General features: G+C 46.5%; 1 protein-coding gene across 12 annotated transcripts in view; it reads right to left on the bottom strand.

Moving 5' to 3' along the window:
• CLIP1 (CAP-Gly domain containing linker protein 1) overlaps positions 1 to 20,236 on the bottom strand; it is a 73,313-nt gene that overhangs the window by 38,116 nt on the left and 14,961 nt on the right. For 6 of the 12 annotated variants that reach the window (XM_032230036.1, XM_032230038.1, XM_032230044.1 and 3 more), the window contains exons 3-11: positions 19,203 to 19,392; positions 17,522 to 18,087; positions 13,046 to 13,170; positions 11,860 to 12,076; positions 7,186 to 7,383; positions 6,380 to 6,483; positions 5,868 to 5,928; positions 3,256 to 3,291; positions 571 to 675 (exon numbers count right to left, since the gene is read on the bottom strand). In XM_032230036.1, coding sequence (XP_032085927.1) covers positions 571 to 675; positions 3,256 to 3,291; positions 5,868 to 5,928; positions 6,380 to 6,483; positions 7,186 to 7,383; positions 11,860 to 12,076; positions 13,046 to 13,170; positions 17,522 to 18,087; positions 19,203 to 19,296 — 1,506 coding nt within the window. In that variant the 5' untranslated portion in view covers positions 19,297 to 19,392. The remainder of the gene's footprint in view (positions 1 to 570; positions 676 to 3,255; positions 3,292 to 5,867; positions 5,929 to 6,379; positions 6,484 to 7,185; positions 7,384 to 11,859; positions 12,077 to 13,045; positions 13,171 to 17,521; positions 18,088 to 19,202; positions 19,393 to 20,236) is intronic. The other 6 variants (XM_032230039.1, XM_032230048.1, XM_032230046.1 and 3 more) reach the window with 3 other exon arrangements.

Below are 20,236 nucleotides of genomic sequence, written 5' to 3'. Positions count from 1 at the left end.
GGATTTTAAGTTTAGCAAGGCTGAACGTTTAGAGACACGGCAAAAATCGACTCGAAGCAACGGAAGAGAACATTGGTAGCTCAGGATTGAAGGGCGGGGTCTTCGGGGACCTCTGATGGACCCCTCAAGAAGCAGGGTTTCCAAAATACAACCGGCCACTGGTTCACCGACAAACGCGCCCAACAAAAGCACGCCCGACGAAACCGCGGCGAGAAAACCGCGAGTTCTAAATCGCGCCGACGAATGAGCGCAGAAGCGCGCCGACAACAGCGCGCTCTAAACCTAACCCTGAACCTAAACCTAACCCTCACCCTGGACCTAACGCTTACCTTAACTTAAATCGCACTTCTGTCGGCGCGCTGTTGTGGGCGCGTTGGTGACGTCGCGGTTTTCCGCACCGCGGTTTCGTCGGCGCGCTTTTGTCGTGCGCGCATTTGTCGGGTCACGCCGGCCACTTAGCTCCAACGTCACAAACCTTCCCCATGGAAAACCCTTCACATTGTTTTCACACAGACATGCTCTCACGCCACATCAAGGCCCCCTTGATTGAGACATAGTGAAGTCCATTACCCTAGTGTCTTCTAACTCCCTCTGGAGTTTGCCAGCTTTGGTCTTTTCAAAGAGAAGAGACTGTTCAAGTTCCTTAAGGCGGGCATGTTCCAGTTTGGTCTGCGTCTGTTAGTAAAAAAGGAAAAGGAAGAGAACACAACAGTGCCACCATCACATGCCAGCATGAGAAGAAAGAGGAGCGACATGCAGGAGGTGCCAGCGGCTGTCTTCTACCAGTGAGGAGCAGCAGAAGATGGAAGGGTGGATGGAAGAAGAAGAAGGGAGAGAGTGACAAAAAAGAAAGAAAAAAAATGAACCAGGCGAAAGATGGGCTAAGGTGGGACTCGGGGCCGACAGGCCGAGAGTCCAAGGGTGGATTTATGGAGGGACACAACACACAATCAAAAAGCGACAAAACCATGCAGCCAAAAGTTACTGATCGGTGTGACGTTTCATCAGCGCAAATTAGGAAGAGTTAATGCTCTTGTCAGTCACGGTTGATGCTCCCGGTGGCCTCTCCCTAGAAGACGACTCGTTTTTCCCAGGGGTGGGGTGGGGGGGCCAGGAAGAGACTCGGTGATTATGTTGGGAGGAGGAGAACCTTCGGGGGAAGGTGAAGAGGGGCTTTTTCTGGGCACGGGGAACATTTTGATAGAAGAGGGTGATCAAACCCTCTCGCCGTAGGTCTTCAAGGAGAAGGTGGCAAGCCAGATGTTGGGGATGACACGGCTCAAGTGTTGAACCAGGAGTTAAGGCTAGATGGTCCCAATATGAGCCCAGATGATGCTCTGGCAGGTTCCCTCAGGCTAACCTCCTTGGATGAAAAGAGCTCAACTATAAGGATCAGATCCTTCTCAAAAGCTTTCCTAGATGTTTCTCGGCAAGGTTTTCAGATTTCACAGGAGGGACAATTGAAAGGAAGCCCAACTAATGGGGGGGCAATTAGGGTTAAAGGTCTTCAAAATCAACGGGCACCAGAGGAATCCCTCTCTTCTACGCTGTAGGTCATTACGATGGCCCTTGAAATACATCCTTCCCCAATCGTTGAGAATAAGATCTTTGAACATTGTTGAACAGGTTGGGGATGATAAAGGGAGCAACACAGGTGACACCCCAAATTTAACTGGCCCTTCAACCTTCTACTCCAGAAGCACGCTAGATGGATTGAAGAAGGGGAGACCAACCTATGCAAAGGTCGATATCCTATTTTGGCTAACAAGCCCTGGAGAAGATAGGGAACGTGGTGGTCTCCAGACAGCATGGATTAGCCTGTGGATTAGGAATTACAGGAGTTGTAATCCAGGAGAACTGGAGATCCTACTCGACGAGACCTTGCTCCAATCAATGAAGAACTTTACAGGTGTTCGTGGCCTTCAGTCGTCTTCAAACCTAGGGGTTTTTTTTTTTAGGTGTCACAAGACCCTCATTTTCTCCCAAGAGTTGGCAAATCGATTAATAATAATAACAGTTAGACTTATATACCGCTTCATAGGGCTCTCAGCCCTCTCTAAGCGGTTTACAGAGTCAGCATATCGCCCCTACAACCTGGGTCCTCATTTTACCCACCTCAGAAGGATGGAAGGCTGAGTCAACCCTAAGCCGGTGAGATTTGAACCGCTGAACTGTTGAACTAGCAGTCAGCTGAAGTGGCCTGCAGTACTGCACTCTACCCACTGCGCCACCTTGGCTTAAAACGGGAGGATCGGAGAAGTGGACTGTTCTGGGTTTTGTTTTGTTTTTTGCAATTCAATTCAATCAATACTCAAAAGCAAAGGGTTTCAACCGGGATGGGGTACGTACACCCTGCTTAGAAAAGATTTGGGTGCAGGAAGAAAGCATTCGCGAAAAAAGGAAACGGAAAAGGACGTGGCATGCAGATTTCACTCAGCGACGCCGCTGCCTTGATTTAAGAAGAGCCAAAATCATCATCACCACCATCGCAATACTTCGCTGTGCAATCAGAACTCACAAGGCCAGAAGTGCCAGCTTGAGGATTTGATTCTGCACCGGGGAGAGGGGTGGGTGGGTGGGAAGAAGCAGGCAGGACCCTCCAGAGATCATGGAAATGAGGCTGACGGGGTTTTTTTTGCGTGTAGAAAAAGGCTCTAAAACGTCCTTCAGTTCTTCCTAGGAGTCACACTACACACACGTGCAACGCACAATACGGGGGATGTATGAAATAAAAACCTCCTGAAGATCTTTCACAAAATAATTGGAAAGCAAAGCTATGGGGACCGAGGAGGGGGCAGGGGGGGAATGAAGAAAGCTAATGGTTTCTTCCATCCTGATTTCTCACTTTCTCATATTAATTTTGGGAATGGAGCCCGAGGAAATCACCCACTTGGCTAATCAACCCATTCAAGATTTTGGAGCAAATCTCTGCGGCGAAGTTTCTTACGAGATGCTTGCAAAGTTTTAAGCATGAAAGGAGGACGCCGTGCTAAGTTTGAAGGTTTGTATAAAAAGCTTTTAGGAATCCCACTTCCCTGTTCTCAACTTCCCGCTTCTGGTCAAGGTCCTACGTGTTTAAAAGCCGCGAGGGTTCTTCCAATCCCATGCAGCCACAGAGGGGAGCGAATGTCCCCGAGACCAATCTGCGTTGTTAGTGGTTAAAAAAAGCGCCAATCAACAAAATGCTTTATGGGGAAAGAATCCGGGGGGGGGGGGGAGGGGGGTAAAGAGTGGGAGAAGGAAAGGTCCTCTTACATTTTTTTCAGGTTCTTCAGAAATGTCTCTCTTTGGCTATCAGCAAAAATTAAGACAACATGAGTTCAGAGGAACATTCAACGTGACGGTTCGAAAACACAAGTTTTGTTTTAAAAAGGAAGCAAACCACCCCCGTGAGTTGAGATAGGAGAAATTTACAATCATGCCTGCAAGCCATCTTTGGACTTCCAAGCCTACCACACTTTCTACTTGTTTACTTTCTGCTGCGGGAAAACGGGAGAGGGGGGGAATTATACAGAGACTAGGCGATATGTAGCCATAACAACATTCTTCTTAGAAACTCAAGGTCATCTCTATCTCCGCACCTGGCTGGAACTGGAGGGGGTTGGAATCTGTGGCAGGGGAAGACCGGGCCATGTGATGAACCTGTGGGTGTTGGGGAAGGATCCTGGATGCTATTTGGAACCCTGACATCTACACGGCTAGCAGCTATCAATCAAACGTAAATTATTGGCCTGGATTGGCTGGTTGCAGTGCTCAGGTGTGTTCCAGAAAGGGCGGCAATACAGCACCTGCCATGTTTTTTGTCTCCTGGTGGCCACAGAGTGCCTGTGAGTGTGATAGTGTTGTGGCTCGCCAGCAGCCAGAGGAGCTGGCAGTAGATTCGGACAGTGAGGAGGGTTGGGGAGGAACCTGGGCCAGTCCTGGAGACTGGGGAAGGCTCTGAGGAGGGCTCTGTGTCGGGGGCAGAGAGGGGGCCAGGGCCGTCTGACAGTTATCAGCTGCCTTCAGAGTCGGACGTCAGTGAAGCAGAAGAACAGCTGGAGCCTCTTCCTAGGGTGCGAGGCTGCCAGAAGGCAAGAACCATTAAGGAAACAAGAGTCGACTCGGGAGTGAGGCTGGGAGATGCTTGGCCCCTGGTACAGCTTGGGAGTAAGGCCACAGGTGGATGGTGAATGGCCGCTCTCAAAGGACATAAGAGGGGAGCGACAGGGGAGTGGAGTTTGCAGGAGATAATTAGTTCCTTCCTGCACTCTTGCCAAATATTGCGGCGTCTGAAAGATATCAGCCTGGCCGCTCTCCAAGGGTGGTAATTGTGAACTATCTTGAAAGACCGTAGGAGGGGAAAGAGTTTGCTGGAGAGGAATTCATGTAAATGAAATAAAAGGGGTTTATCGGGACGAGGGCTTCGTGCTGTTGGGGAAGCCTAGGTCAGAATGGATGGGCCGGGCAAGCAGTGTCACCTCTAGTCAAGTCATTGTGTGAAGTGACCAGAATGTGCAAGTTTGGAAGTAGTATGTAGGCCTCAGATCTTCTCACGGAGCTAATTTCTGAAACTCCTCAACGGTCTTAATGGGCATCCATCTTCCATAAGGCATGGCGAGTTCTTTGTGGTCAAGGGGAAAAGATCGAGCAATTCTGACGCTCACGAACCAGCTGTCTTAGGGATACAGAGGGCTTGTCTCCCTCAGTGACAGGCAACTCGGTTGTTAAGCCAAGCCGTCACTAAACGAAACCATGACTGTGCTTAGGATCTGACTTCATAGGCCTGCGAGGAGGAAGTTGCTTTTTCATCACCGTCCTGGCTGCAAACAGTCACTAAACAGGACACTGGCTAAATCAGGGCATTCCTGTAGGCATTGTATTTCAAACTAATCATAACAGTAATAACAATATACAGTTTTTTTTCTGTTTACAGATCACAGGCATCCCACACACAGACACAGACACAGACAAAAGAACCAGAAACTGAAAATGAGCATTCCTTGAAAAAAAATCCAGATAAAATGGATGGTTGGAGAACATAAAAGTAGCAGAACTAAAGATGATATATTAATATATGAAATATTAACTCTTCCAGCCTCCTGAGTTCAGCCTGGATTATCTGCAGCTCAAGCATGTCAGTTTCCAACTTTCGCATGAGACACGAGGTTAGGGGAGGGAGGAAAGCATTTACTGAACATCTTAAAAAAGAGTTTCGTTTCTGAAAATCAAGCATCAAACGTGCCACAAAGCAGGCAAAAACAGGATGTGTGGCTTTAGCGTGCAAAACCAGCAGGGGTTCCCTGCCGAAGACCAGTTTGCAAAGGGTTGTGTAGGCGAAAGAAGGCTGGGAACACAGTTCAGATGTTCGCGTAGCCACCTGACTGCTTTAAACCTTTGCGTTCTTGGAAAAACTTCCCAAAGAAGGAAAAGGTGATAATTGAGCATCAAATCTTAGCTCTGGCTAGGGGGGTTCTCAGCCCTCATTTTAGAATTACTGATCTTCAGGTCTTCGCTTCGGCAGAGACGAAAGCGAACCGCTGCCAGTTTTAAAGCTTTGGCGCCAATTTCCCGGGGCGGTGTTTTTTAACGAGCGGTTTTCATTAGGGGTTTTGGGAAAGGCATCCAAGAAAGGTTATCGAGAGAGACGGAAGCGAAACACAAGAATGAAGAGTGTTACTTACTCACAGCGGAGACAAAAAGAATTAGAAAGAAAAATCAAGTCAAATGCGAGAACACTCAGCTAGCAAAAATTAAGCCGCATCCGGGGTCCTTTCAGACGTGATAAAGCAGCCACCTCTGTTCTCTAATCTCTTGGTAGCTTGCTACGGGTATAAGCGATTCCTTTTTCCGTGCAGCCGGTTTAAGAGAATTGGAGACATGTTTACCTCCAAATCGCCTTTAGTAATAGATTCTTCTTCCACCCGGAACTGGAGATCCTCAACCTTCCTGTGGACAATTTAAAAAACAAAACAAAACAAGATTATTTCTCCTATTCTGGGGAGAATTAAGAATTAAGCATCCCAGCGGAATAATTCTGATATTATTATTATTTTTTTGAGAAGAGATTCGAGGTCTTGTAAGATTCAAGCCAGATGCCTATGGATAAGTTACGGTTTCTCTGCCCCCTTTGTGGAAAACGGTTGTTAATTCTACCTGGATTGTGTTATAAAATCCACGTAGAAGATTTAAAAAAAAACACACAGCAGCTGCGTGATCTCTTTTGATCCCCCACGGTCTTATAGACAGAGGATTGAATGCATGGAGACAATTCACTGCTGATTTTCCCCAGAATCCCCTCCCCAGCCATTCCTGGATTATAATTCTAGTGTAGAAAAGTACGAAGCCTGTGCAGATTTTTTCCAATTTTTTTTGTGTGGCTTTTTAAAATCTGTTTTACCTCTTCTCCTCCTCCAACTGGTTCAGCAATTCCACTTTTTCTCTATCAGCTGCTTCCACCAAGACCCGCAGCTGATCCATCTTGGCCTCCATTTCCAGTATTCGCTGAGGAACAGAAATGCAGAGGTGAGGAAAATGCCTCTTTGGCTACGGTGGACGAGCTGCTTCCCAAACCAACCCGAGGAATTTGGTCCTCCCGAGGCCTAGCCTTCGTTTCCCCCAAATCCTACGTCCCTTTTCACCCGAAATTTAACTAAAATCTGGCAACTTTTCAGAGCTCGTGGAGTGGAGAGAAAGGACGAGCAATTAATTTGGCAAATGGACTTCCAAAACGTTTGCTAAAAGGATGAAATCTCTCCGGGTAAAACAGTCTTTGGATGATTTGGAATTGTTTCGCTCCCTTAATCTTTTGCGCAGAAAAGATTTCGTACGGAAAAGTGGTGCCAGTAAACGCTCGGCTCCATCCAGCCACCCTGACCCTACTACCCCGAATTAAAAGAATTACAGGGTCGTAAAAAAAAGGGGTGGGGGCTCTTTTGTACAGAAGAGAGATCTGATCGTCTCCATCTGCCAGCTGAGCTTGGGAAATTCCCAGCTAGCCAGGAAGGAGGAGTCAAGCGGGGAACTAGCCTTGAGTCTTTATGCAGCTGCAAGGGACATTAAGCCTGATCCTCCTTAACTCCCACTATAGCTTATCTGTTTGTTCCCAAGGGAAGATTCTTGTCCTAGGGGCAGAAGGCAATAAAGTTGCAGGTTTTGACTTGCCAGAGTGGCTCCGAACAGGCTAAACCCCTACCCTCAGCTCACCTGATCGTGCCCATCCCGTGCCAAGGCGAGCTCCTGCTCTACCTCCCCAACGTGGCTGGTGGCCTTGGCCACTTCCGCCCTCTCCATATCTCGTTCCGCCAGGAGCTGTTCGATGTGCTGCTGCTTCTCCTTCAATGCCTCTTGCAAGGCGGTAGTGCCCGAGATCTTCCGGGCGTACCGAGAGGACGTCTCTGTCAACTACAAGAACGAGAGAGGGATTTTGAACAGCCCAGCCAGTGCTGGAATGGTCCAAAAAGACACACCGGTGTTGCGAACACCACCGGCGTCTCGAGTTTTGGATTGAATTGGTGCAGCTTTGCAGGTGTTGGCCAAGGTTCCACCACAAATGCGCGAATGACAAAAGCGCGTCTGACTAAACTGCGGTGACAAAACCACGCCGACGAATGAGCGCTGAAGCGCGCCGACAACAGCGCGCCGACAGAAGCGCGCTGTAACCTAACCCTAAAAATAACCCTAAACCTAACCCTAAACCTAAACCTTACCTTAACTTAAATCGCGCTTCTGTCGGCGCGCTGTTGTCGGCGCGCTGTTGACATCGCGGTTTTAGCGCCGCGGTTTTGTCGGCGCACTTTTGACGTTCGCGCTTTGGTCGGGTCACGGCTGGCCAGCAGGTCTGCCCAGGTAGGACCAAATATTCAGCAGGGAAATAAAGAATATTTGTATTTTAGGATTGAAATGAAGGGGTCCTTGCTTCTCTCTGAGCTTGGTGGTTCTCTTGTAGATGCTTCATCACTCAACTAGGTCACAGCTTCAGCGCCACTGTCCTAGCACTGATGATGCTAACTAGCTGGGCCATGAAACGTCCTTTTCCTGACCTAGTCTTCCCCCAAAAGTACGAAGCAGATTCCTGGCCCCCGACAAATCCCCTTTTATTAAAACGAATGTGAATTCCTCTCCTTCACCTTCAGGCAAAGGCCTGGCAAACAGTCTTTCAAAGGAGTATTTATGACCACAGACCTTATCTAGCTTGGCATAAGCTGTAGAACAATCCCATATTATTATACAAAGTGGAGAATTACCGTATTTTTCGGTAAATTTCAATAAATTTTTTGCACTTTGCAGACCTCCCAAAAACGGCCTGTTTTTTGTGAAAACAGGCTGTATTTTTGTCAAAAAAAAAAAAGGGCATGCATAGCGTATTTTTCAGTAAATTTTTTTGCACTCTGCAGAACTCCCCAAAACGGCCTGTTTTTCGTGAAAACGGGATGTTTTTTGTCAAAAAAAAAAAGGGCATGCATAGCCTTTAGGAGGCTTATAGAGTACTCCTTGTGGCTGGGGAGGGGCAAAAATGAGCAAAAACCAGCCTGTTTTTCACAAAAACGGGCTCGTTTTTTTTGTCAATAAAAAGGGCATGAATAGCCTTTAGGAGCCTTATAGAGTGGTTTTTGCGGGGGCAAAAACGAGCAAAAAACGGTCCATTTTTCACTCATTTTTGTCCTCCCCAGCCCCCAGGAGCACTCTGAAAGCCTCTTAAAGGCTATACATGGCCATTTTTGCAAAGGGTTAGGGGTTAGGGGTTTCGGGAGGTCAAAAATGCTGTATTCAGTGTATAAGACGCACCCAGAATATCACCCTGTTTTTTGAGGGGAAAAAGGTGCGTTTTATACTCCGAAAAATACGGTATGCGTTACGGTAAGTAGTGGCTAAAGAAGATTGGCCATCAGCTGTCCCCAAACGGAGCTTTTTCAAGAGGCAACTGGGTTTTCTGATCTTCCCTTGAAGATGTTTCGCTTCTCATCCAAGAAGCTTCTTCGGCCACTTCAGCTTCACACACCATCAGCTGTGTGTTTCTCAACCGGGGCCTTTTTTAAGAGGCACGGACTTCCGCTCCCAGAATTCCCCACGGCTGGGGAATCCCGCGTCAGGGTAATGATTGACCCCAGCTGCTATGATGATGTAATGCTAGGAATGAGTCAGCAAGGTTTTTGGGCTGATATCACTTTAAGAGCCTGTAATAAGAAGAGGCCCTGTTGGGGCGTATCCCTCTCTCTGTGTGCTGTAATTGCTGTTTGTTTGAGGTCTGACTAAAGTACGTGTATGTATATATTCTTTGTCGATCAAAACCATTATTTAAATACAAACCTCTGTTTTTATTGTATTTGCTCCTGGGCTGTCTCACATACTCACACTGTGCGCACTCTGACATCCTGGGAGTTCAAGTCCATGCCTCTTAAAATCCGTGAAACACCGAGCTAACTGAATGTGCACCCCCCCATTTTAGGAAAAACCTAACTTTGCTTCCGTGCTACGTATTTCCACCCTCCTAGTAGTCAAGAAAGGAAGGGAACATACCTGCATAGCGAGACTCTTAATGCAGCATTCGGGAGAATAGGAAACAGAAGAGTTCAAAGAGAAACAGAGGGTAGCTGGCCTCAACCCTAAGCGGAAGGAGCCTAGAGCAGATTAGCCGGTTAAGCTGCTAAGCATTCTCTGGCCAGGGTTTTCTCGCTAGACATAAAAACCATCCTTCAGTTAAACCCAAGAATTTGCTCTCTTATCCGAGCCGCAACCTGGGATCACATGCAGCAAACGCCACGGGGGCCTTGCCAAATTTGGCAGAAGAAGCTAGCGGGGGTGGCTTGCAAATTCCCAATTCTAAAGCCCTCACTCGATGGGGAAGCGCTACAAATTTTCCTGCAGGTGATTCAAGATTCGGCCATTTACGTATTAATATACGGTGAGTACGAAGTTAATAAAAGGTACAATTTGCAAGGCGACCAGGGGATTCTCAGATACGTTTGTGGTTCACGACTCAAGAGAGTAAAGAAAGAGGCTCTCTTTTGGTGTAAGGCATTCCTCCCGTTTAGATAATACAGGAAATCCTCGACTTACGACAGTTTGTTTTAGTGACCTCTCAAAGTTACAACAGCACTGGAACAAGTCACTTACGACCGTTTCCCATACTTATGTCCGCGGCAGCGTTCCCTGAAGCCGCGTGGTCAAAATTTGGACCCTTGGCAGCCGACTCGTATTTATGACGGCCCCAGGGTCAGTGTTCCCCCTTTGAGACCTTCTGAAAAGCCAAGTCCACGGGGAAGCCCGATTCGCTTAATGACCGGGTTACTAACTTAACGACTGCAGCGATTCACTTGAAAATTCTGTCAAGAGACCGTAAAGTGGAGCAAAATTCACTTAAGCAACAGTCTTTGCTAAGACATTTTGGGTTCAGTTGTCGTATGTCGAGTCTACCTGTCCATCGGTCAGGTGAATTTAATCATGTTTCTGGAGCAAAAAAACCCCACTAATGCTCAAAATCAGCATGTGGATATAAAAAAATTAAAGCTACCATCACTTCCCTCTCTTCCTTAAGGGTGCATACTGTGTAGTTGCGTTTTTGTCTTCAATCGGCAGAGAAATGTGAACCCACAGTGAAGTTTGAAAAGTGCAATCTCCTGCAGCTTTATTCAGTCTCCCTGTATACTTAAAAAAAAAGCCTAGTGGTTTCAGAGGGATGCCTTTTTCAATTCAGGGCTTTCGGATTTTCCACCCTCTTTTTAACCTACGAAGAATATCTCCCCAGGTGTGCACACACCTGCATATACATATTTCTTGCAAATGTATTATTGCAGGTATACCTATGTCTCAGGGGTGAAATTCAGCAGGTTCTGACAGGTTCTGGAGAACCGGTAGCGGAAATCTTGAGTAGTTCGGAGAATGAGTAGCGGAAATTTTGAGTAGTTCGGAGAATGAGTAGCGGAAATTTTGAGTAGTTTGGAGAATGAGTAGCGGAAATTTTGAGTAGTTCGGAGAATGAGTAGCGGAAATTTTGAGTAGCTTGGAGAATGAATAGCAGAAATTTTGAGTAGTTCGGAGAATGAGTAGCGGAAATTTTGAGTAGTTCGGAGAATGAGTAGCAGAAATTTTGAGTAGTTCGGAGAATGAGTAGCAGAAATTTTGAGTAGTTCGGAGAATGAGTAGCAGAAATTTTGAGTAGTTCGGAGAATGAATAGCGGAAAAATGAGTAGTTTGGAGAATGAGTAGCAGAAATTTTGAGTAGTTTGGAGAATGAGTAGCAGAAATTTTGAGTAGTTCGGAGAATGAGTAGCAGAAATTTTGAGTAGTTTGGAGAATGAGTAGCGGAAATTTTGAGTAGCTTGGAGAATGAGTAGCAGAAATTTTGAGTAGCTTGAAGAATGAGTAGCGGAAATTTTGAGTAGCTTGGAGAACCGGCAAATGCCACCTCTGGCTGGCCCCAGAATGGGGTAGGAATGGGAATTCTGCAGTACCCTTCCTCTGCCACGCCCGGCAACCCACACCCACAGAACCGGTAGTAAAAAAAACCTGAATTTCACCACTGCTGTGTCTCTATGTGTTGGCATGCAGAAATATTACTCTATGCGTGTGGCAGACTGCAAGCCAGATCCCCTTCGCTTAACCAAACCAAAACATAACCTCTCTCTTGTGTTTTTTTAAACAAAAAAACGTGGTTAGTTTGGATTAAAGGTTAGGATAACGGCTTAAACAGAAATGCTTCTATTGCACAGGGCTAGCCAAGTTGCTTTTTCATGCATGCTTTGAGACAGCGGCACCGTTAGGAGGCGAACGAGCAGCGCAAAACGGCCAAAACGAGCAGCGCAAATGCGTGTGCGCGAGACCCACAAAAGGGGGCCCGGCTCCGGCGTTGTCGAGCACGCAATACGAAAAGAAACTTACTAGTCCCGCACGGCTGGGCTTGCCGCTTACGGAAGAGGCCACCGAGCTCAGAGAGCTGAGGGACGAGGCGCTGGGGCTGCGTTTCAGGCTGGTGGGCGTGGGAAGGACTTTCCGGACGGCGGGCTTGGCTTTGGCCGGCGTGGTGGACGGGAAGCCGATCTTGGTCACTTTGTGTACCGGAGCAAAGAGGCCGTATTTGGACTGGCATTGGAAGTACCTGAAGCGGAGAGGAGGCGAGACACCAATCACGAAAACGGCCCACAGAGAAAACTCGGGACGGCGACAAACCGACATTAACCCCGGCTTTAGACTGAGGCATCGATGCTTTGCGTCGGAAGGAGCGACGTCTTAGCGCAGAGTTTCTCAATCTTGGCGGCTTTAAGTCCTGTGGACTTCAACTCCCAGAATCCCCCAGCCAGCTGTGCTGGCTGGGGGATTCTGGGAGTTGAAGTCCACAAGACTTAAAGTTGCCAAGGTTGAGAAACACTGTCTTAGCGAATTATAAGCCTACTTGAAAAAAAGGGTAGGGTTATTTATGGATTATCGTCCCCGCCGTGTTTGATATCTGTCCGTTTGTGGGAGATTTAGTAAAGAGGCTTTAGTTTATAATAGTTTTGTGGACTTTTAACTCGCAGAACCAAAAGTGTAGACTTCAACTCCCAGGTTTTGTAAAGTTTGTAGTAGTTTTATGGACTTCAACGCCCAGAATTCACCAGCCAGCCATGCTGGTTGGGGAATTGTGGGAATTGAAGTCCGTTTGTCTTCAAGTTGCCATGGTTAAAAAAAAAAAAAAACCACTGGGGGATTCTGGGAGATGAAGTCCGCGTCTTCAAGGTTGAGAAAAACCGCTTTATGCTGTGGAAACGGAATTTTTTGGGGTGTCTATGTAAGTCAAACAATCCGGAAAACGAGATTGGTACCGTCTTTTTCAGGGATTTCCCATGTCTGATGAAATAAGTATTTTTTCTTTGTGCTATAACCAAAAACTCCAGAGGTATTTTCTCACCGTCGTCCTTTTTCACGATCCTCCTGCTTCGGAAAAGAGGAGGCGGAAACCCCCGAAGAGGAACCGGAAGATAGCCCCCTCCCCCAAAATGAAGTCCAATGAAACCGAGAATGGGAACGCAGTGAGGGCGGGCTGATCTGGAAGCAGCCTATCCCGATTCTCAGCCGGACGGGATCTTACCTTGTTCCAGCAACGGCGCCATCGTTCTTGCCCAGGGGTTCGTCCAATTCAACGCCACACCACTCCCCCTTGGCGAAATCCGTCTCCCCCAAAAAACGCACCACGCCGGCTTTCGTTCCCCCAACCTGGAAAGAAAGAAAGAAAGAAAGAAAGGGAGAGAGAAAGAAAGGGAGAGAGAAAGAAAGAGAGCAAGAGTGATAGAAAGGAAGGAAGAAAGGAGAGAAAAGAGAGAGAGAAAAGAGACAGAAAGAGAAGGAAAGAAAGAAAGAGAGAGAGAGAAATAAAGAGAGCAAGAGTGATAGAAAGGAAGGAAGAAAGGAGAGAAAAGAGACAGAAAGAGAAGGAAAGAAAGAAAGAAAGAGAGAGAGAGAAAGAGAGCAAGAGTGATAGAAAGGAAGGAAGAAAGGAGAGAAAAGAGAGAGAGAAAAGAGACAGAAAGAGAAAGAAAGGGAGAGAGAAAGAAAGAAAGAGAGCAAGAGTGATAGAAAGGAAGGAAGGAAGAAGAAAAGAGAGAGAAAAAAGAGACAGAAAGAGAAAGAAAGAAAGAAAGAAAGAAAGAAAGAAAGAGAAAGGAGACGAGAGGGAGAAGAGAGAGAGAAAAGAGACAGAGAAAAAGAGAAAGAAAGAAAAAGAGATAAAGAATGAAAGAAAGAGAGAGAAAAATAAAGATGAAAAGAAAGTTAAAAAGAAATTTGAAAAGAAAGTTAAAAAGAAACAAAGCTGAAAAGAATTTTGCACCACCTTTTTTAAAAAAAAAAAAATATCCACCAGCTAAATTAGAACCAAAATTAAAATTGGCGCTCTTATTATATTTTTCTGCTCACCAGGCCAAAACCTTGCCCAAAATAAAGACGGCAAACTTATTATTAGCCAATTCTAATAAAGGCCAAAACTAAAATAATAACCAGCTCTTCAGGATTTCCTCTTCCGCGTGAATTATTTTGGAAATGTGTTTGCTTTGGCCAGTGATACGTTGGCCAAGAAACAGTTCAGGCGGTTTAACCTTGATTGAAGACCAAGCTAGGAAACGAAAGCGTGAAGCTTTATTTTATTATTTTAGTTTATTTGGTAGTTTGGAGGTTTCTTTGCCCCCGGCATACAGCCACAAGCACAGCTGGATTCACATTAGCCTTAATATTTATGTTTCTCCATCTTTGGACAGCTTGAAGATGGGTGGACTTCAACTCCCAGAATTCCCCAGCCAGCCATTCTGGCTGGCTGGGGAATTCTGGGAGTTGAAGTCCACCCATCTTCAAGCTGTCCAAAGATGGAGAAACACATACTTTATGCAGCTAACTTCAAAATCATTTCTCCTGGTTCAGCAAAGAGAAAACAAACCCTATAATATTTGGATAATATCTTGCCTGCAGGACGATTTTATTGGCATTAAAAGAATCACCTCCCCAGGACTCCACCTTTTTTACCTATTGTGCCCAAAAGGCGAGCAACCTGTTGGCACACGAAATTTGCAGGCATGGCAATTTCCAGCCTCCCTGGAAGCGGCCAAACTGAACCAACAAATGAAATCATTCCTCAAAGTGGTTGTCTTTGGGAAGAAACTTAATCTGCCTTTTTAAACAAAATTCTGAATGGGTGGATTAAAAATGCTCTTTTCATCGGCTGCAGAAACAGGGCGAATGGAGGCGAAGTCGTCGGCATACTCCACCTAGAGATAATTATATTCCTAAATAATGCATCACGCGGAGAGGTTGGTCCTCAATTCGGGACCACAACATTTCATTTGCTAAGTCAGTTTGACAAAAGTTTGTTTAGGGACCGTTGAAAGTTAAAACAAAGGGACTGCCGACGTAAGGTTTTCGACACCTACGACCGTGGCAGCATCGCGGAATCGAAATTCAGACATTTGGCCACTGACTCATGTTTTACGACGGGGTCGTCTGATCCCCCGTTTTCCGACCTTCTGACGAGCAAAATCCATGGGGGAGCCAGATATACTTAACAACTAACTTAACAACTGCAGGGATTCACGTAACAATTGCAGCAGGGAAGGTGGTAAAAATGGGGCAAATCTTACTTAGCGACTGTCTTGCTTAGCGGCAGAAATTTTGAGCGCAATTGTGTTTGTAAGGCGAGGGTTACCTGTATAGAAAAACTTAAGGGGGGGGGGGAAATCCTGCCAAGGGAAATTCACATTTCCTTCCACTTTAATTAAACACGCAGGTATAGGGAGGTGTGTGATTTCCTTCTTTTTCTGTTCCCCCCCTCCCCAATTTAGTAAATTTACCCCGAAATGAGGGCATCCTGACCACATTTTGGAAAGAAAATGTGGCCTGAACACAGAGGTGGGTTCCTACCAGTTCGCACCAGTTCAGTAGAACCGGTTCGTCAAATCTACCGAACCGGTTAGAAGAGGTTCCACCAGAAAGCAGGCCACACCTACAGAAGAGGTTCCAAAATTTTTTGAAACCCACCACTGACACACACACACACACAAACACACACAGACAGACTCACACAGAGAGAGAAAGAGAAAGAAAGGAAGAAAGAAATAAAGAAAAAAAGAAAAAAGAAAGAAAAAGTGAGCGAGAGATGAAAGAAAAAAAGGGAAAAGGGACAGAGAGACAAAAGGAAGGAAGGAAAGAGAGAGAGAGAGGGAGAGAGAGAAAGGAAGGAAGAAAGAAATAAAGAAAAAAGAAAGAAAAAGTGAGCAAGAGATGAAAGAAAAAAAGGAAAAAGGGACAGAGAGACAAAAGGAAGGAAGGAAAGAGAGAGAGAGAGAGAGGGAGAGAGAGAGAGAGAGAGAAAGAAAGAAAGAAAGAAAGAAAGAAAGAAAGAAAGAAAGAAAGAAAGAAAACACATGACCGGCAAGCCACTCCCACCAGGTCACATGGCTGGCAAGCCACTCCCACAAAGGAGGCCACACCCACAGAGTAGGTTCGAAAAATTTTTGAAACTCACCACTGCTTGAACAAAACAAAATAAATTAATTGATCATTGTTAATTTTAATTCGAATTCTTTTTTTTTTTTAAATGTCATTGTCAATTTTAATTGGGTTTGGGATATCCTGTTTAATTTCTTTTTAACTTTTGTATTATGTGTTTCTTTTAATGTTGTAGGCCGCCCTGAGTCCTTAGGAGAAGGGCGGCATATAAATCGAATAAACCTAAACCAAGAAAGCTGGGGACTTTCACTCACATCCAGGGGAGAGAGAAAGTGCTAAAAATATATATATATGAAAGAACAGCGAGAGCTTTTGCCAAATCTTTTTTTAGCAAAGCATGACACCACCACATAACTCAAGAGGGGGGTGATGCAAAGTCCTTACGAGCCAAAACAGATGACTTGAGATCAAAAGACGTTTATATTCCCTCCCTCCCTCCCCCCAACTGGGCATGGGATGATGGTAAGTAGAAGAAAGGAAGAAAAATAATAAAGGTTTGCAACCTGATTATGGCTCAAAGGGTGAATCAAGGTGCACTGGGAAATTAAAATTAAAAAACAGAATGTTCTTTCTGTAAAGTGGAGCAGAGAGAAATAGATATCTCTCCTTATTTAATTTACATTGCACTTAAAAAAAAACCCACCCAGTTCCTGATTAGATTAGATCAGTGATGGCAAAGCTTTTTCGCACCGAGTGCCCAAACTAGAATTTCTTTGCATGCGCCAGTGCGGGAAACCCGAAGATCAGCTAAGCCGGCGCACGCCTGCCTGTTTTGGGGGCATTTTCCGGGCCAAAAATGGACTGAAAACAGCACGGAAAATGTCCAAAAACCAGGTTTTTTTTGGGGGGGGAAAGGGCTGAAAACAGCCCAGAAATGGCCTGGTTTTTTTGGCCATTTTCCGGTGCACCAGCACCCATGAAGACCAGCTGGCGACGCTCGCCACAGGTTTGCCATCACGGGATTAGATAGTTTAAAGGCATCTAGAACAATATTCTTCCATTTGGCATCTTGTAAGATGTGTGGACTTCAACTCCCAGAATCCCCCCCCCCCGGCCAGTGTTGAATTCTGGGAGTTGAAGTCTGCCAGTCTTAAAAGATGCCAAGGTTGACCAATAGTGTTGCAGATGCCTTTCGGCCTCCCTTCTCCACAGACTTCAAAAACACAAAACACCCAGGACATTTTCCAACCATCTCTCCTGCCTTTACTGAGCTGAGAAGACAAGCTAAAGATAACCACGTCTCTTGGAAAGGCCTCCATAAATAGCCTCCTTTGGCTGATGCTGGCCTGAACAAAGGGAGGATTGAGAAGATACCTTTCCATGCAAAATAAGTCTCAGTTTCCTAAATACTAACCCAAACAACTAATCCATATTTACAACGGTAAAGATCTCTTGTGAATGAAGAGACCACAATCGCGCAGCATCTACAAAGCTTCTCTGGGGCTGCTAGATCTTCAAGGATCCCACAGAGAGCTCAGTGTGAGGAATGCGAGGATCTTGTTGGGGTGGAAGCTCGTTGCGTTAAGCCCAAAACGTCCACAAATCAACGCAAAGCGGCAACTTGACAACTTACCAGGACTCTGTCTCCCATTTTGAGTTCTCTTTCGCCTTTCTTCAAGGAGCCAGCTTCCGAAAGGTTGGAAATAGATTCGCTAGTGGTTTTGGAGAGGTTGGTCGCGGGAGAAGCGGGCGTCTCCTTGGTGGCCAGAGGAGACATCTTCTGAGGTATGCCGGTGGGCGGCAGGTGGGCTGCTGCCGAAGGAGAAGACACGAGGCTGGCCGCCGAGGTGGAGGTGGGTGACGTGGCCCGAGAGGCGTGAGACGCCTGGGTCCCGTTGGCTTCATCCTCGGAAACGGCCTTCCGGGCGAGCTTAGAAGGTCTGGTGAAGATGCCCCTCAAGGGCTCACACTGGAAGTATCTCACTCCGGCTACGGAGCCGTCGTTCTTGCCAATGGCCTCGTCCAACACGATCCCTGCCCACTGGCCCGGAGCAAACTGGGTTTCCCCCAAGAACTGGATGAAGCCGGGTTTATTCCCGTTGACCCAAATACGCTCCCCGATTCGGAAGTCGTCCACAAAGTCATCCGGAGCTTCTGTGGCGGGAGGCTTCTCCGCAGCCGGGGTCTTTTCCGGAGAGGCTGAAACGGAAGGAGAAGTAGAAAGTCAAGGATAGGTCACCCCGTTAACGAGAGCGGGCCTATGCTTACGACATACTGGCCCATAGCGAACCATGGCTTTCTTTAATGGCTGCTGCAAAGCGGGTTATAAAATTGGGTCGGTCTATGACTGACCCGCCTCACAACCTTCTGGCAAGCAAAATCAGCAGGGAAACCAGATTTGCTTAACCTCCGTGTTACTCATGTAAACAGCCGCAAGTGATTCACTTAACAACCGTGGCAAGCAAGGTCGTAAAATGGGGCAAAACTCACTGAACAAAATGTCTCGCTCGGCGACCGAAATCCCGGGGCTCAATTATTAGCTGTAAAATCGAGGGCCAACAACATCACACATGAATTAACTTCCTTCTTTTTTGCTGCCCCTGAAGAGTGTTCGGAGACTACAGTTGGTCCAGAATGCAGCCGCGCGAGCGATAATGGGTGTACCTAGATACACCCATGTTACACCTATCCTCCGCGAGCTGCACTGGCTCCCCATTGGTCTCCGGACGCGCTTCAAGGTGCTAGTTGTTACTTTTAAAGCCCTACATGGTTTAGGACCTGGTTACCTGAGAGACCGCCTCCTGCCATTCACCTCCCAACGACCAACAAGATCTCACAGGTTGGGCCTCCTCCGGGTGCCTTCGACCGGACAATGCCGGCTGGCGGCCCCCCGAGGGAGGGCCTTCTCTGTAGCTGCACCGGCCCTGTGGAACGAACTACCCGCAGAGATCCGGACCCTTCCCACTCTCCCCGCCTTCCGTAAAGCGACCAAGACGTGGCTGTTCCGGCAAGCCTGGGGCTGTTGATTATATCCATCCCCACTTAGACTGAAAGGATGGTGTATTATTTTAATAATTGTGCCTCTTCTTAAACTTTTAAAATTGTTTTTATCTTGCTTGTGAGCCGCCCAGAGTCCCAACAGGCAGCATACAAATTCTATTAAACTGGAAACTCTCTCCAGTTTTATCTGCTGCGATCCTCCCTCCCTCCGGAGCTATTTAAACCCCCGAAGCCTGCGACAGAAACCGGAGATGACACGGAGAAGGTCTCTCCCGGCTTCTACCGTCCCCAAGGCGATCGTCTTACGGCCTTACCTGTTGGCGCAGGTGTGGCTGTTTTGGCCAGCACGCTTCCCGGTTTGCTGATCTTGCTGGGGGCTTTCAGCCCACTGGGCTTCAACATACTCATGGTCAGCCGGTCTCAACGCAATCACTATCTTTTCCCAAACATATGGATCACTCTCTCTCTCTCTCTCTCTCTCTCTCTCTCGCCTCCGGGTTCAACCTGTCAATCAAGGGCACCGAGAGGAGAGACATTAACCTCTGTTGCTCCGAACCAGCTTGCGAAGGAATTCCGCTCGCCATCCCGGTGTCCTCTAAGCAAAGGGGGGGGGGGGAGGATTTTTGCAGCCAGCTGGCCAATGGCACCTGCTAGAAATCTGTTCCTATTCCTTAAAAAAAAATTCTAAACTATTCACTTCTTTTTCTAGCTTTTCCTTTTAATTAAAGAGAATAGGAGTTTTTTAAAAAAAAATAGTAAGAGCCTGCTGTTTGAAAGGCTGCTTTGGGTAAGCAATCATTCACCCTAGAAGCTATTCACTCCTTGGTAAAGATATAAAATGTGCTAACCTTTATTTTTATTGATAAAGGCAAAGGTTCTCCTCGCCCATAGGTGCTAGTTGTTCCTGACTCTGGGGGGCAGTGCTCATCTCCGTTCCAAAGCCAAAGAGACAGACATAGATTGATAGACAGACAGGATAGATAGATAGATAGATAGATAGATAGATAGATAGATAGATTAGATTAGATAGACAGATTGATAGGCAGACAGGATAAATAGACAGACAGACAGAGACAAGATAGATAGATAGATAGATAGATAGATAGATAGATAGATAGATAGATAGATAGATAGATAGATAGATAGACAGACAGACAGACAGACAGACAGACAGACAGACAGACAGGGATTAGATGAGATAGATAGATAGATAGATAGATAGATAGATAGATAGATAGATAGATAGATAGATGATAGATGGATGGATGGATGGATGGATGGATGGATGGATGGATGGATGGATAAATAGATAGATAGATAGACAGACAGACAGAAAGACAGACAGACA

Source organism: Thamnophis elegans, chromosome 13 (assembly GCF_009769535.1).
Source record: "Thamnophis elegans isolate rThaEle1 chromosome 13, rThaEle1.pri, whole genome shotgun sequence".
Taxonomy (NCBI): Eukaryota; Metazoa; Chordata; class Lepidosauria; order Squamata; family Colubridae; genus Thamnophis; species Thamnophis elegans.
The sequence above is the reverse complement of the archived record's forward strand: the minus strand, read 5'-3'. Positions and strand labels throughout refer to the sequence as shown.